The sequence below is a fragment of the Rhinoderma darwinii genome, chromosome 4 (genome assembly GCF_050947455.1).
Source record: "Rhinoderma darwinii isolate aRhiDar2 chromosome 4, aRhiDar2.hap1, whole genome shotgun sequence".
Taxonomy (NCBI): domain Eukaryota; kingdom Metazoa; phylum Chordata; class Amphibia; order Anura; family Rhinodermatidae; genus Rhinoderma; species Rhinoderma darwinii.
This window is the reverse complement of record NC_134690.1, coordinates 364009176-364025650: the sequence shown is the minus strand read 5'-3', so window position 1 is coordinate 364025650 and position 16475 is coordinate 364009176. Positions and strand designations below refer to the sequence as shown.

General features: G+C 41.7%; 1 protein-coding gene across 1 annotated transcript in view; it reads right to left on the bottom strand.

Moving 5' to 3' along the window:
* Positions 1-1971: 1971 nt before the first annotated feature.
* PLCB1 (phospholipase C beta 1) overlaps positions 1972-16475 on the bottom strand; it is a 612909-nt gene continuing 598405 nt past the window's right edge. Inside the window, exon 32 of the mRNA XM_075863061.1 lies at positions 1972-6311. Within this exon, the coding sequence (XP_075719176.1) occupies positions 6075-6311 (237 nt within the window). The 3' untranslated portion in view covers positions 1972-6074. The remainder of the gene's footprint in view (positions 6312-16475) is intronic.

The window sequence follows — 16475 nt, the reverse complement described above, 5'->3', positions numbered from 1 at the left end:
TTACTGTGTAGGAGCACAAAGGGGCAGTTATCACTTTGGGGGTATTATTGTGTGGGGGTCACAAAGGAGGGCAGTATTACCATAGGGCACAAAGAAGGGTATTTTCACATGTAGCCTATACTCACGTCTCATGGTGCTGCCATAGAAATTCATCCCTGCTCTTCCGGCTGATCAGGGTGCAGTCTGCACCCCATAATAATGTTTCATCCCATGTGACTCATGCTTCCAATTACAGAAGAACAGATATCACAGGATGTCGCCTGGAAAAAGAGCAGCCGGAAGAGCAGAGACGCCTAAGGCCTGTTCACATTTGCTTTGGAGGCTCTGTTAGGAGCCTCCGTTGAACATTCCATAATTTTTGTCTGGAAAAATAGTGGTATACTGCGTTATTTTGTCCAGCAAAGCGACGGACACCATGACGGAAAACCGATGGAACCCATTAAAGTAAATGGATTCCGTAGAGCGCAGTTGGTGTCTCTTATGCGATGGATCCTGCACTTCCGTTGTTCTGCTGCTATGAGGGAGCAGAACAATGGAAAACAAGTATGCAGATGTGAACAAAGCCTAAGATGTACAAAAATAGAGAACAATTGTCAGTGCCACAGGGCAGGTGAGATGCAATTACATTGGCTAGTAAAATTTGTTGAGGCACTGTGACTATTACTATGGGGGTTACTATGTGATTGTTGGGAGGTATCATTTTACGGGGGCAGTGTAGCTGATACGATTTTATGGGGGCACTATGGCTGTTTTTTCAGGGTTACTTTGTCTGGCTCTGTTATGGAGGTGCTATGGCTACCATTGTGTGGGCTCTGTAGCTCTTATTATGGTGGCACTGTGACTGTGTTTATGAGGACACAGTGGCAGAATCTCTTACATTGTTAAAGAGGCATTCACATCTTGTAATGTTATGCCATATCGCTAGAATACTCCATAACATTACAGTTGGAGGAGGGTCTGACATCAGGATAAACGCCGATCCTGAGAACGAAGGTATTAATGTCCCATCTCTGCTTTTTCCCTACACAGTGGCGGGAAAACACCTTTAAAAGAACACTCTGGGCAAAACTGATGCACTGTATAATGCCCAAGGCAGTGTCTGAAGGGACACGGGGATTTAAAGAGAATCAAAGAGAGAATATCTGTGTCACACATCGCCCCCTAAGACCCTACACTAACACAATGAATCAGTATTCCCCGGACTGTACCTTTAAAGCATTACTTGTCTATTTCCCTAAAATGTTTAGACCTCTCCAGGAAGCACAGAGGAAACTTTGCAGGGTAGCACAATGGTCATGGCACTATGTGGTCCAACTATGGAGGCAATTGTTAGTATATGTGTGAACTACTAGTTCCGTTCATGGCCATTAGAAGGTTTGTTGTCCTAAGCAGACATAAAGTAATGTCTTATGAGTTTGGCTAGCGATAGTGCTGCACCATCAGAGTATTGGAGGGCAAAAACTTGCTGCACCATCAGAGTAATGGAGGGCAAAAACTTGCTGCACCATCAGAGATTTGGATGGCAAAAATTATGTAAAAAAAATCTGTCACATCTTCTTTCTACTTATTTTCTTAAATGTAGGCAAGTATAGCTTGCACACATCTGATCTCAAGAGGTGGGGTTTGTATATAAACAACAACCCCCCCCCCCCCTGTATCCGAGGCCTCCAATATTAGCACTCAGAGGGAGGCTGAATGTTAGCAGAGGGTATATTAGCAGTTCTGAGCAAGACATTAAATCGTATTTATTTATTGAGGATTTCAATCCAAGACCTAAAATTGGCCGTATATTAGTAAATCAGGGGTTATAATAGCCAAGGTTTGGTAATTATGCCCGTTTCACTTATAGATTTTAATATTGTTCTGCTTACAATTTTAGTTGCTATAGCAACCTTGGCGTGGTTTGGTGAAGTATGGAGGCGTGATCGACGCCACCGGGGTATAAGGATGACCACTGTTATATGTTGTGTTAACTATGACATTGGCTTGAAAAAGGCCCTGCGAGGTAGAAACTTTGCCTTTTTATTATGTTTTGATAAAGGTTAAAGATGTTGTCCAGCTATTTTTTTAAAAGTGACAACAGGAAGTGCTGCCATATTTGTAGTCACCATTGAATTAGCTTCTCTGACACTGATATTAAGGGGGTTCTCCGAGATAGGCAAAAATCCGGGAAGGGGGACAAGTGTCTAAAACAATAAAAGACCCATCGACAAATTCCCCAGGCATTCCAGCTCAGCTGCTCCAGTGCTTGCCGCTGCTTTTTGTTGACAGTGCTGCAGCAATAACAATCCCGTATACCCATGTGATCGCTGCATCCAATCACGGGCCTCAGTGGTATACGGCATAGAGGGTCTGTGCTGGAACACCTGGATATTTTTCATGTGAGTAATGGCTATGTTATTGTTTTATGGGATTTCCCTCCATTGGCCAAATTTTTTTTTCTTTCTTGAAAAACCCTTTAAGGGTAGAAACACACTAGGCGGACACACTGCGTATTTTCCGCAATGGAATTAATTGCGGAAAGTCCAGAGCATAATACAGTAGCAGCAGTGTGGGTGAGATTTGATCAAATCTCATCAGCACTCAGCGGAAAATATCCGCATGAAAAAAACTTTCATAAATTGACCTACGGTGCGGTTTTTGAAGCCGTAGCCGGAGCAATTTATGCTCTTGTGGGTTTTCCTCATTAAATTAAATGGGGAGGTAAAACCCACAACGAAGAGGTATGTGTTGCCACTTTTGCAACGGAAACCCTGCTATTTTTTATTTGAAATTAATAAATAAAAGTTCCTACTTACCAACCTGTCGTAGTCCTAGCGATGCCATTCTGCGAACCCCGGCCTCCTGGGATTATGTTTCTTCCCATGTGACTGCTGCAGCCAAAGGTTACAGCAGTCACATGGACTACAGCGTCATCCTAGGAGACCGGGCTACGCTCAGGAGAGGGACGTGTCGCCATGACTACGGCCAGGGTAAGTTTAAACTATTTTTTTTTTATTGCTGCAGGTTTTCTGCAGCGGACATGCCACCCGAAAAACCTATCCACAATTTGGTGAGGTTTTTCTGGTGGAATTGCCTGCGACTACCAGGGTGGATACGTCTGTAGTTATACGCAGTGTATCGGCCTAGTGTGTTACTATCCTTAAGTTGTCATTCTGTCAACATCTGCCATCAATAACACAGTTGACGTATTACCATCTGTTTTCTGATAAAAAATAATTATTTTTTTTCATTTCGAGCCTAGAGGAGCTTTCATAGCAGCATAAATAAAAATCACAAGACTTTATTGCACAACTAATTCTACAGGAAGTAAAAATGTATGCAATATAATTGATATCTACTTCTATATTAAAACAATCCTGCTGAAAATATATAAATAAAGGTACAACCTATAATGGTGAAACCACTGTTTTTGACATCTTTCGTATAATATCATGATAAAATAAAAAGTTTACGTTAATAAATGTAGTAGAAACATATTGATACAATTACTGTAATTACTACAAAAAGCTTATGGCAATGACAATATATACATTTCCTGCTCTGTTGATTCAGTAAAATGACTGAAGTGTTATATAGGAAAGAGTTTAAAATCACGACCTGATTGTATATACGGCCAACTCCATCACCTCAGGTAAAAAAAACATCTTTCATGTACAGCGTACCATTTATCAAAACTAATAGAAAACTGGTCTTGTTGCCCATAGCAACCAATCAAAACTTAGGTTTTATTTCAAAAACTGCTCTAGAAAACGGAAAGCTGCACTGTGATAGGTTGCTATGGACAACAACACAAGTTTTCTGTTGGAATTGATAAATGAAGCCCCTTGGCGGGGGGGGGGGATTTATAGACACAGGTGCAAAATAAGAGTAGAGGAGGTGCTATTTCCAACCAATCAGGTTGTTACTTATCTTAACTAAAGAGCCTTAAAACGTGAGAGTTGCAATCTGATTGAAACCTATGGGTGATGCTCTGTTTGTGTATCGTTTATGCACCTGGTGTATGCGCCAATCATCTCCATAGGGCCCTTTTTAATTAACAGATGACAAAAGCGTTTCCATATGAGATTCACCGGGGCAGACACCAAAAGAGTGTCCTTTTGAGATCCACCGGGCCAGTATGCTTCGGCCCCCTTTTTTACTGTACACAAAAGCATAATCTAATGCATTATCCTATACAGAGGCATACAGTAAAACACATATACCGAGCAGTATAATTTTTTTTTTACAATGTGTGAAGTATGCCACTGTATGCCTAGGAAAGACAAAAACGATATGTGAACAGAGACTAACAACACTGCTTTATTTGCAATAGTAGTAGGCCTTTTTATCAAAACTGCCCATAGCAACCAATCAGAGCTCAGCTTTCACTTAGTAATCAGCTCTGGAAAAATAAAGGCTACACTGTGACTGGTTGCTATGGGTAACAAGGCTAGTTTTTCTGTCAGACAGTTCTGATAAATAAGGCCTGTTTTAAATAGCTCCCCCCATTGTAGACGTACATGGTGCAGCACATACTGTTCCATCTATATCTACATAAATAGAAAATGTTGTTTTAATGAACATTAGGGGAGTTCATAAACAAGAATCACATGATATACTGTCATGTTATTAACAGAAACACTCAGAACTGTCCGCAGGACAACCATTGGAAATCTAAGACCCCCCACAGCCCGACAGGTTATGATCAGAAAACCCAGCAGATAAAGGGAGCAATTCTGATATCATTATCATAGGGTATGGTTACTTATGCAGTTGCCTCAATATTTTGTAAGACACCCATTTATTACACATTTGTGATTTAGCTTTTAAGTGTAATGTTTTTAACTCACTATTTTACCAAGAAAAATGCTGTCCATTGAGCGGACAGTGTGGACCCAACGACTAGTCATTTTATTTCCGAATACAGCACAATATTTCTTAACATACATTTCTCCAGGATTTCCTATTTGCACTGTGTACAGTTTTCAGAAAAGTCTACATAAACTATAATAGTTTAAAATCAATATTTTTGATCCTGCAAAATATATATTTTATATATATATATATATCTATATATTTTTTTTTAAATTTATATCCTAAGACTGATTTAACATACAGTACAACACAAATTAATACCACAGAAAAACGACGCTTTTTACACCTGTTATGTTACTAATTTGCAGAATCTAACTATTCCGTTAGTATTCTTTGTTCTGACATGCACATTTGACTTCCTCCTTCCCAGGGGGAACTGCATCCCATAAAAACCCACATGCTCAACACCTCTGTGTTCATGTGATATACTGTGGGTATAGTCTACATCAATAAATATTTGCTCCAATGGTCTCCAACTATGGACCATATTGCCCCAAAAAACATCAATCACTTATATTACAGATACATAAAATATCAAAAGAGCAAGCAACCAGTGCTTGCAAAGCAAAATGTTTAATCTCTCAGTGCAACATAAAGCAAATATTGAGCAGTTTAGGTACATAAAGAACTAAATACGGGATAGCACTGAAAATTGTTCCAGTGATTACTGTGACCAAACGTATCATCGTCCATCGAAACCAATCAGATAAGCGTTTCCCCATCAGAACATACTGGTAAATAAAAGGTACGAGTGAATTGGTTGATATGGGTAACACTTCATCTTGTACACAAGGTAGAATAGTCTTTATCACATCCTTATGTTTCGGCCTTACACAGGGGTTGGCCTATATCCCACTATATTAGGACTCTGCACAGAATAAAGGTCTTCCACCTCCATTCTTTATAGTGCGCATGGACCGGAAGTTACTTTTTTTTTGCCTATTCACATACACCAACAAAGAAGCACTATATGGTAATACATGTATGTTACTACTTCACAATAAATGCACCAAGACTCAGAATAATAATAAATACCTAAAAAATGGACAGCTGAGTGCAATAGAAAACTGCTTCTCTTGGAAGTGTGCATTCAAAAGAGCACTGTAAGCTTCCGTCACGTAACACTATACAGAGGCGGTATCAGATTGCCAAGATAAATAATAGACAATGTGTAAGCCTCCGACAGCACAAAACGTATTGCGACCTCCGAGTCCCAGTTAGAGTGATGTATCAAATGCCTTTACTGGAGCCTCTTCTTCACCTTCCTCTTCATGATCCAGACTTTTGTGATTTCCCGAGTTCCCCACTGGAGACTTCCCACTGTCAGGTGTTAAGAGAGAAGAACTATGTTCTCCATCTTCACTGAATTTTCCTTTCATGGCCTCTTGAACAAACTCCTGAATTTCCATTGGAAGTCGTTTGAATTTGTCCTGGTATTCCTGATCGAGTTCAACCTGAAACTGGAAAACAGAAATAAAATGTTAAATAACCAAATGTTCCAAGAGTTCTATTGCCAGTTGTGTAGACAGCAATTTAGGGAACGAGGAAAGACATATTGGGGATGAATATAATATTCCAACACCGCATACAGTGATAAAATGTTAAAATACCTACAATAGACCTGTTTATAAAAGTATTGATGGATACCAGGGTTATGTGGGTGCCCAGAGGCATAACTTGAAGCTCTAGGGCTCCAATGTAAAACCTGGATTGAGGCCATCCAACTATGACATGTCAGGGACAGTGCTGATGGCCTCTCAAGAGGTGGAGAGGGAATTGGGCCCCTGTGGCACCAGGCTTCAGGTGTGACTGCAACATTTGCATCCACTATAATTACGCCCAGTGGGTGCCTACAGAGATTATCTGTGATACTTGTAAATGCTATCTTATGTCTTTGACATTGCTGGCTATTTAAGACTAGGGCTACATAGCGACATTTAGTTGAGTAGTAGGAAAATAACATTACACCCAACCTCAATGTTTTCTTATGAGAAAAAGATCTGGAATTCTTTCAATTGTTGCATGACTTTTTCCCTCATCGGAAGGCATTGAGGTCACAAGCAAGTTGCGTATAACGTTGGAATCTTATCACGACTTGCGGGTGACGAAAAGTCGTTATCCTTAAAGAATTTATCCGGGTTCTGAATTTTTTTTTCCTAATTTCTGAAAATGACATGAGTTAGGCCTGTTTGGTCTGTGATATACTAACCATGTATAGGACGTATTTCCCAGACCGACCACAGTTCAGGGAGCCGGGCTCCTAGCATTATAGTTATCTATGATGCTAACAGCAATATGTCAGAAATACGATTAGCCACTGTTGAGTCAGCCCTTTAAAGGGGTTTTCCAGTCATAAAAAATGTATTGCCCATCCTCAGGATAGGCCATCAATATCTGATTGGTGGGGGTTCGACTCCCGGAACCAGCTGATTTTCGTATGAGCGCTGCTTCCCATTCATTACTGTCACTGCTCATAATGTGTATCGCCGACATACTTGTATACTTGTACAGCGGTTTACAGTATTATAGCCTTCTTCCATTGAAGTGAATGGGAGAAGGCTATAATACACTGAACTGCTGATATAAATGTGTCAGAGATTTACAGTATTGCCTGCAGACAACCAAGCCCAATTTCCCAACTACCGATTAATAGTAGAACAAACTTTATTAACCCCTTAGTGACCACCAATACGCCTTTTCACGTGAGTCACTAATGGGCTTTAGGCTAGGCTGACGCCTTTTCACGTCAGCCTAGTCTAAGTCCTGCACGGGTCTCCCGTGCAGGCAGGAGCCGGGGCTCTGCTGTCTGATGACAGCTGAGCTCCTGCTCCAACGCCCGCGATCGAAGTTTACTTCGATCGCGGCCGTTTAACCCGTTAAATGCCGCCGTCAATAGCGACCGTGGCATTTAACTTTGTTTACAAAGGGAGTGCGCTCCCTCTGTCACCCATCGGCGGCCCGCGAATGCAATCGCGGGTCTCCGATGGGGTGTCATGGCAGCCGGGGGCTTGATAAAAGCCTCCAGGTCTGCCCTGGACATATGCCTGTTAGGACGCGCCGGAGGCACGTCCTAACAGATTGCCTGTCAGATTTACACTGGCAGGCAATAATGCTCTGGTATACGAAGTATACCAAAGCATTATAGCAGCGATCGGAACATCGCACAGTAAAGTCCCCTAGTGGGACTAATAAAATAAGTCATCATAGTGAAATAAAGATTATTAATAAAAAGTACAGTCAAAAAATAAATAAAATCATTTTTTTCCATAAAAAGTGGTTTTATTTAGTAAAAGTGTAAAAAAAAAAAAAAAAAAGTACACATATGTGGTATCGCCGCGACCGTAATGACTCCATTAATAAAGTTAATATGTCATTTAAACCGCAAGGTGAACACCGTAAAAAAAAAACGCAAAAAACCATGGCGAAATTGCAATTTTTTTCCATTGCCCCCCAAAAAAGTCATAATAAAAATGAATCAATAAGTCCCATGCACCCCAAAACAGTACCAATCAAAACTACGTCTTGTCCCGCAGAAAACAAGCCCAAAAAAATTACTACATTGATGGAAAAATAAAAAAATTACGGCTCTTGCAAAGCGACGATGCAAAAACAAATAATTTTAGTTCAAAAGTGTTTTTATTGTGCAAAAGTCGTAAAACATAAAAAAACCTCTACATATGTGGTATCGCCGTAATCGTACCGACCCATAGAATAAAGGTAACATGTTAATTACGTCGCACAGTGAACGGCGTCAATTTAAAAACGCATAGAACAATGGCGGAATTTCAGGTTTTTGTTATAATCCCCCCCAAAAAGGTTAATAAAAGTTAATATAAAAATTATATGTACCCAAAAATGGTGCTATTAAAAAGCACAACTAATCCCGCAAAAAACAAGTCCTCATACAGCTATGTAGACGAAAAAATAAAAACGTTATAGCTCTTTGAATGCGACTATAGAAAAACGAATAAAATAGCTTGGTCATTAAGGCCTAAAATGGGCTGGTCACTAAGGGGTTAAGCTACGTATAGCAAGACAGACCACATAGAATTGTATTAAAATTATCACTACCTAGGACCGGACATAAAGGTAGATTACCTGTATGATTACAGGCATGCATGGTAATAGAGATAGGAGCACGGATTCCTATCATTAGCAAGTTAAATTGACTAATAGGTGAACAGTAGGTCCGGTCAGCGGTAGGTATTAAAATCTTGACAGCCCCCTCTAGAGTGAGGTCTGAGACAACTAGATGAGGGTCTTACAACTTGATGAGGGTCCTAAATGGGTTCAGAAAACACAAACCCACAAAGAAGAACCCTTTGAAAAATGAGTCCGTTTTAGGCCGGATTCAGACGAACGTGAGCGTTTAGCGCGCGCACAATATGCTGCGTTTTGCGTCAGTGGCAGCAGCGTGTCAGCTCCGTGTGCCCTGTTCATATGGATGCGCGGCTGCGTGCTTTTCGCGCAGCCGCCATCATTATGACACTCCATTTGGATGTTTGTAAACAGAAAAGCACGTGGTGCTTTTCTGTTTACATTCATTCTTTTACTGCAGTTGCGCGAATAACGCGCGTCCCACGGAAGTGCTTCCGTGGGGCATGCGTGATTTTCACGTAACCATTGACTTCAAAGGTGTGCGTGATGCGCGAAAAATGCTGAAATATAGAACATGTCACGAGATTTACGCAGCGGACTAACGCTATGCAAAAAAAACGGACTGTCTGCACTGCCCCATAGACTTGTATTGGTCTGCGCGAGCCACATGAAAACCATGCGGGCTGCACGGACGCAAATCAAGTTCATGGGAATCCGGCCTTATGTGCATATAACATTTCATATAGATGTGCTGTATTATCATACTCTGTTCACATCTGTGTTGGGGTCACGTTCTGACGTTCGGTCTGAGGTTTCCGTCAGAACGGGACCCCGAGCAGACACAAACTGTCACCGACAGAAACCAGAGTTTTCCATTTCCATCACAATTGATTTCAATGGTGATGGAGCCAGTGCCCGTGGTTTCCGTTTGCCTGTTTTGTGCACCGGACACGTCGTTTTGCCGGAAGCAATAGCGTAGTCGACTGCGTTATTGATTCCGTCGGAAAACCGGAAACCAGACGGAATGGTGACGAACGGAAAGCATTAGCGATGTTTCCGTCACCATTGAGATTAATGGTGACTGAAACGGAAGCTGTTCTGTCACTTTCACTTTCCGTTGCGGGGTTCACCCGACGGAACCCTCCGACGGAACCCCTTAACGGAAATGAACGGTGATGTGAACATGCCCTTATTCACATGAACTTATTTTACGTCCGTGATACGCTCGTGAAAATCACGCACGTTGCACGGACTTATGTAACTCAATGGGGCCGTTCAGACAGTCCATGATTTTCACGCAGTGTATGTCCGCAACGTAAAACTCACGACATGTCCTATACTTGGCCGTTTTTCGCGCATCACACACCCATTGAAGTCAATGGGTGCGTGAAAATCGTGTACAGCACACGGAAGCACTTCCGTGTGCCGCGCGTGATTCGCGCTACAGTTGTTACATGAATGAAAGTAAAAAGAAAAGCACCTCCTTTTATGTTTCTAAACATAAAAATCGAGTGCCATAACGATGCCATATGCGCGGAAATCACGCAGGCATGCAGCAAATACTGATGCTACACGGAACTGCTACGCACGCAAAACGCAGCATTTTTTGCGCGCACAATACGCACACGTTCGTGTGAATAAGGCCTAAGGCTGGAATCACACACAGCGTTTTTCTGCATTATTGTGTTGTCTTTTATGGCTTTTTAACAGCGTTTTTTATGCATTTTTTTAGTGCAGCCAGAAGGTACATTAAAGTCTACAGTAAAATATAAAATGCACTACACACAACTGTGTTTTGGTTTGTAGCATTTTTGAGGCAATTTTGTGGTCAGTGGCGTTTTCTTCGAAATGCAGCATTGCGTTTTCTATAGGACTTAAAAAACGCTAGTAAAAAGCATGTACAAAATGGAACTGAAGGAATAAAGCCACTAGAGACGTCATAAAAAACGTATGTTCATTTTAATAACGGTGTTTTTAGAAGCGTTTTCAGATGCAGTTTATATAGACAGAAAAATTCACAGTGATACCCCAAGGAATTGTGCCAACTAACAAACTCATCTTTGCTACAACTGACAAACACAAGTCTGCTAGTAAAGAGGTTTGTAAGATTATCTAAATAGGAGTATGTTATTTTTTCTTTATTTCACGCATATTTTATTTGCCGATTCCATCCAACAATGAAATGTCAATGGGAGCTACCAGATAGTTCCCCAATGCCTTATTTTGTGGTAAACACAATTCACAGGTTGGATTATTCCTGTATAATATATTTTCCTACTATATCCCCTTGAAAATAAGCATCATCAGAGTGTGTCCGGCTGATTGACTTCTCCACCGCTCTATTAAAATAGCATGCAATTTCGGCCAAGCCGATAACTCAGAATTCATGGCCATCTAGTACTTGTCTCTTTGTCAGACATGCTTGATAGTGGCTTTTGCAATACTTGAAAGCAATCTACTGCTCCCGTTAAGCAGCCATTCAAGGCTGAGAAGAGGCCGAGTGTAGTATTAGTGACTACAAGTCCCGAAAAATGTCTACCCTCGTGATTACTGCTTCATCTCAAGTATCTTCAGCCCTGACAATGTCCAGAAACGTAGAAGCATTTGTGAGCAATATTAGTGTTTCATAATTCTTTTTCCTTCAGGTTTCATGCTCCTGTATACATTATAGATGTATGCAAATAATATATGTATTTATCTTATAATATCTCAGGATCATATATATTATTTTACTCGGAAACTGCATATTCTGAAATTGAGATCGGTGTATAAATCTGACATGTACTGGTTCGAACATACACTAAATTGTTTACACTGGTATTAAAAGGCTTTTCAATAGACGGCCTACCCCTAGGATAGGCCATCAAGGTATGATCAGTGGGGGTCCGACACCCAGGATTCCCACCGATCAGCTGAAAAAAGCATTTGCTGGAGTATTCTGGCCCCTTCATTGTTTATCTACGCTCTACATGAGAGTGCCTGGGCCTGATACTGCAGCTTAGCCAATTCATATTAAGGGTATGTTCACACGGCCTATTTACGGACGTAATTCGGGCGTTTTAACCCCCGAATTACGTCCGAAATTACGGCTTGAAAGCGTTGACAAACATCTGCCCATTGAAAGCAATGGGCTGACGTTTGTCTGTTCACACGAGGCGTATATTTACGCGTCGCTGTCAAAAGACGGCGCGTAAATAGATGCCCGCGCCAAAGAAGTGTCATGTCACTTCTTCAGACGTAATTGGAGTCGTTTTGCATAGACTCCATGGAAAACCAGCTCCAGTTATGTCCGTAATGGACGCGGCGTTCAAGCGCCTGCACATGCCGTTACGGCTGAAATGACGGGGCTGTTTTCTCCTGGAAACAGCCCCGTAATTCCAGCCGTTACGGACGCTGCCGTGTGAACATACCCTAACAGGTGTAAGGGATTGTGCATGGATAAACATTAAAGGGCCCTTTGTTCTGCTGGGGGGGGTCACAGGGTCGAATCCCCAAAGATCATACATTGATGGCCTATCCTAAGTAATCACCCCCAGAGATTGCTTCAGTCTCTAGTTATACAGAGATAAATGTGGTTCTATACAAAATCTCAACTTTTTAAATATCTGCTGTTAATGAAATCATGGACCCAACCAGGACACCAACATTGATTCTGGAAAATAAACACATTGACCCCTATGACAATGAGGCCTGGTGGACTTGAATGTGTTTACTGGAAATGGCGTATCATCAGGATAGACCATCTATATCTGATCAGTGGGGATCTGACTCTCGGTAACCCTGTCGATCATTCCTTTCACTGCTTCATACTGTCATACGCCGACACACTTGTAGCGGCGTTTCACAGGATTACATTTTTACCATGGGCCAATCAGATAAAGCCAATCAGATATGCCCACCCCATGTTCCCGCTCTCCCCTTACAGCATGTAGTCTCAAAGACACACTATGGTAGAGAGACTGCAACATAATCTTCTGCTCCTCCCTCACATCATGAATGTCAAACAGACACCGATGAAGTGTTGCTGCTGCAGTTTCCCCTTCTTTCCTGTTTAATATTTACTGTTTAAGGGGGAGTTCACAGAGTTTTTTGACGCGGAAAACCGCGTCGGAAAATGCACCTAAAAACGGCCGAAAATGCCTCCCATTGATTTCAAAGGGAGCCGGAGGCGTTTTTTTCCCCCGAGCGGAAAAACCGTCTCGCGGGAAAATGAAGGGACATGCCCTATCATCGGGCGTTTACGCCTCTGACCTCTTATTGACATCAATGGGAGGCAGAGAAAGCGTATTTTGCAGTGTTTTTGCCCGTGGCGCTCAATGGCCGCGGGGAAAAACGCAGCGAAAATCGGCGTGCAGGCAGACCAAAATCTGCCTCAAAATTCCAAACGTGCACCACAGCTTGTACATTGATTTCTATGGTCAAGACGGATGCCCTAATGGTATAGTTTGTGCATATGTTTTGTGTGCTTAGGTTCTATCCTTTTTTTCCCTTGTCGTATGCAATCTTAACCCCTTCCCGCAAATGGGCGTTACTGTACGTCCTTTTTAGCGGTGCATTCCCGCAAATGGCCGAACAGCAACGCCCTGAGGATGAAGCGGGCACAGGAGCAGTGCGCGCTTCATCTTCGGCAAGCGTCGGCTGTAATATACAGCTGAGATCCCACTGCAAAAGGGCCATCACAGTTATCTCAGATCTATGCCGTTTAACCCCTTAAATGCTGCTGTCAGTAGGGAAAGCGGCATTTAAGTGATTGACACTCCCTCTGTACCCCGTTAGCCCCCGCAAAAAATTGCGGGGCGCTGATGGGTGCTATGGCAACCAGGAAGCCTAGCAAAGGCTTCCTGGTTGCCAGGTACGGGAGCCTATTAGGTCCTGCCCTAGGCAGGACGTAAAAAAATGTTTTAGATAAATAAATAAATAAAAGTTTTATGCAATAAAAAACAATAATTGCCCTGTTTCGCTGATCAAGCCCTTTATAATTAGAAAAAATGAAAAAGTAAAAAAAAACTATACATAATAGGTATCGCAGCGTTCGTATAATCCTGACCTATAAAAATATAATATTATTTATCCCGCACGGTGAACACCGTAAAAAAAATAATTAAAAACAATGGGCAAATTTCCTTTTTTGGTCATGTTGTTTCCAAAAAAATGGAATATAAAGTGATCAAAAAGTTGCACGTAACCCAACACGGTACCAATAAAAACTACTAGAGTTATGGCTCTCAGGATATGGTGACACTAAAACATTATTTTATTTAGAAAAAAGTGTTTTCATTGTGTAAAACATATAAAAACGATATAAATTTGCTATTGCCGTAATTGTATGGAACCGCAGAATAAAGTAAACATGTTGTTTATACTGCACAGAGAATGGAACCACAAACATGTGCACAAAACAAGATGTGAACTGAGCCTTATACAGTTCTTGACTGTCTCTACCACAAACTGTGCAGTTTTAATTCAGGAGAAGGAGCCTTGCTTTGCTCAGAAACTTAGAACATGTAATTACTCCTTCTTCAGTTATTGCATGCTGCCTGCTCAACAACTCTGAGAGAGTCTTATCCACTTCAAAAGTCAGCAACTTGGCCTTAATTAATAAATTCTCCCTTCCCTGCTCTTAATAACCGTTAAGCACTAATGCTTTTCTGTGTGTTTTTATTAACTCAAATTCCTATTTGTCACTCTGTGTGTGTGTGTGTGTGTGTGTGTGTGTGTGTGTGTGTGTGTGTGTGTGTGTGTGTGTGTGTGTGTCTGCGTGTGTGTCTGTGTGTGTGTGTGTGTGTGTGTCTCTCTATGTCTCTCTATGTGTGTGTGTGTGTGTGTGTGTGTGTGTGTGTGTGTGTGTGTGTGTGTGTGTGACATAGATATTAAAGGGGTTGTCTAGTTCTAAAACCAATTTTCACATTCTCTATTGGGGAATAACTTAAAGGGGCTGTCTGGTTTCAGCAAATTAATGTTATTTTTTGTATGATTCAAAGTTATACAATTTTCCAATATACTTTCTGTATTAGACTCTGTTGTGTGACTCCGTTGAGACCCCTGAGGACGCCGTTCTATCGGTGAAACATGTCGGGTTGGCCGACAGTGTCTGATTTTTAAACACCCATGTGAGTTTTGTATAGGATGGTTCTTTGTAGCCTGAGCAATTATGTGCAAGAAGTTGAATCACAGTGATAATTAATAGCATTTAATATAATAAACGCATGGAGGATTGGAAATCCTCCGCTCCTTAGAGACCACACTATAAATACCTAGCCAATCAGTAGCACAGAATTACCAATGCAACTATACCACGCCTCTTTTAATTATAAATATTTTTTTTTTAAAATAGTGTATGTGTCAGGGTATGTTCACACGAGGTCCTTACGTCCATAATTGACGGACGTATTTCGGCCGCAAGTACCGAACCGAACACACTGCAGGGAGCCGGGCTCCTAGCATCATAGTTATGTACGATGCTAGGAGTCCCTGCCTCGCTGCCGGACAACTGTCTCGTACGGAAAACATGATTACAGTACGGGACAGTTGTCCGGCAGCGAGGCAGGAACTCCTAGCGTCGTACATAACTATGATGCTAGGAGCCCGGCTCCCTGCACTGTGTTCGGTCTGGGACTTGCGGCCGAAATACGTCCGTCAATTACGGACGTAATGACCTCGTGTGAACATACCCTTAGGTGAATATTTGAAAGCAGTTATTAAAAGTTAAGCTCTAATACTCCAGCAGGTAGTGGGGAATCCATTTTTTGGACTACTGGATGTAGTCTATAGGGGCTTTTGAAATTTTTACAATATCGAAGTCCCTCTGCAAAAGGTGTCTAGTCGGACACACTGTCCTATAGTTTTTAACCCCTTTAATAGAAAGGAATGCCCTTTTCAGGACGCATATCTATTAGCTTGATTGGAGGACAGCTAAAACCAGCCTCTCTCTTGCTCTGGATGATCCCGTCCCTCCATTGACTTCAATGTGCACTGTGTAATGCTTCATTTCAACTGTGGTGGTGCTGCAGCAATATTTAACACTTAGGGTATGTTCACACGGCTTATTTTCGGCCGTTTTTCGGCCGAAAAATCGGAAGCAGAACGCCTCCAAACATCTACCCATTGATTGCAATGGTAAAACGGCGTTCTGTTCCGACGGGCCGTTTTTTTACGCGTGAAAAACGGCCACTTAAAAAAACGCCCGCGAAACAGAAGTACATGTCATTTCTTGAGACGTTTTTGGAGCCGTTTTTCATAGACTCTATAGAAAAACAGCTCCAAAAACGGCCGTAATAACGGCCGCGAAAATCGCAAGTGGCTTAAAAAAAACATCTGAAAATCAGTAGCTGTTTTCCCTTGAAAACAGCTCTGTACTTTGAGACGTTTTTGAGTTTTTGTGTGCACATACCCTTAGGGTATGTGCATACGAGAACTGTCTTTTACGTCTGAAAAGACAGACTGTTTTCAGGAGAAAACAGCTGCGTCGTTTCAGACGTAAAAGCTCCTCCTCGCATTATGAGAGGCGTCTTTGACGCCCG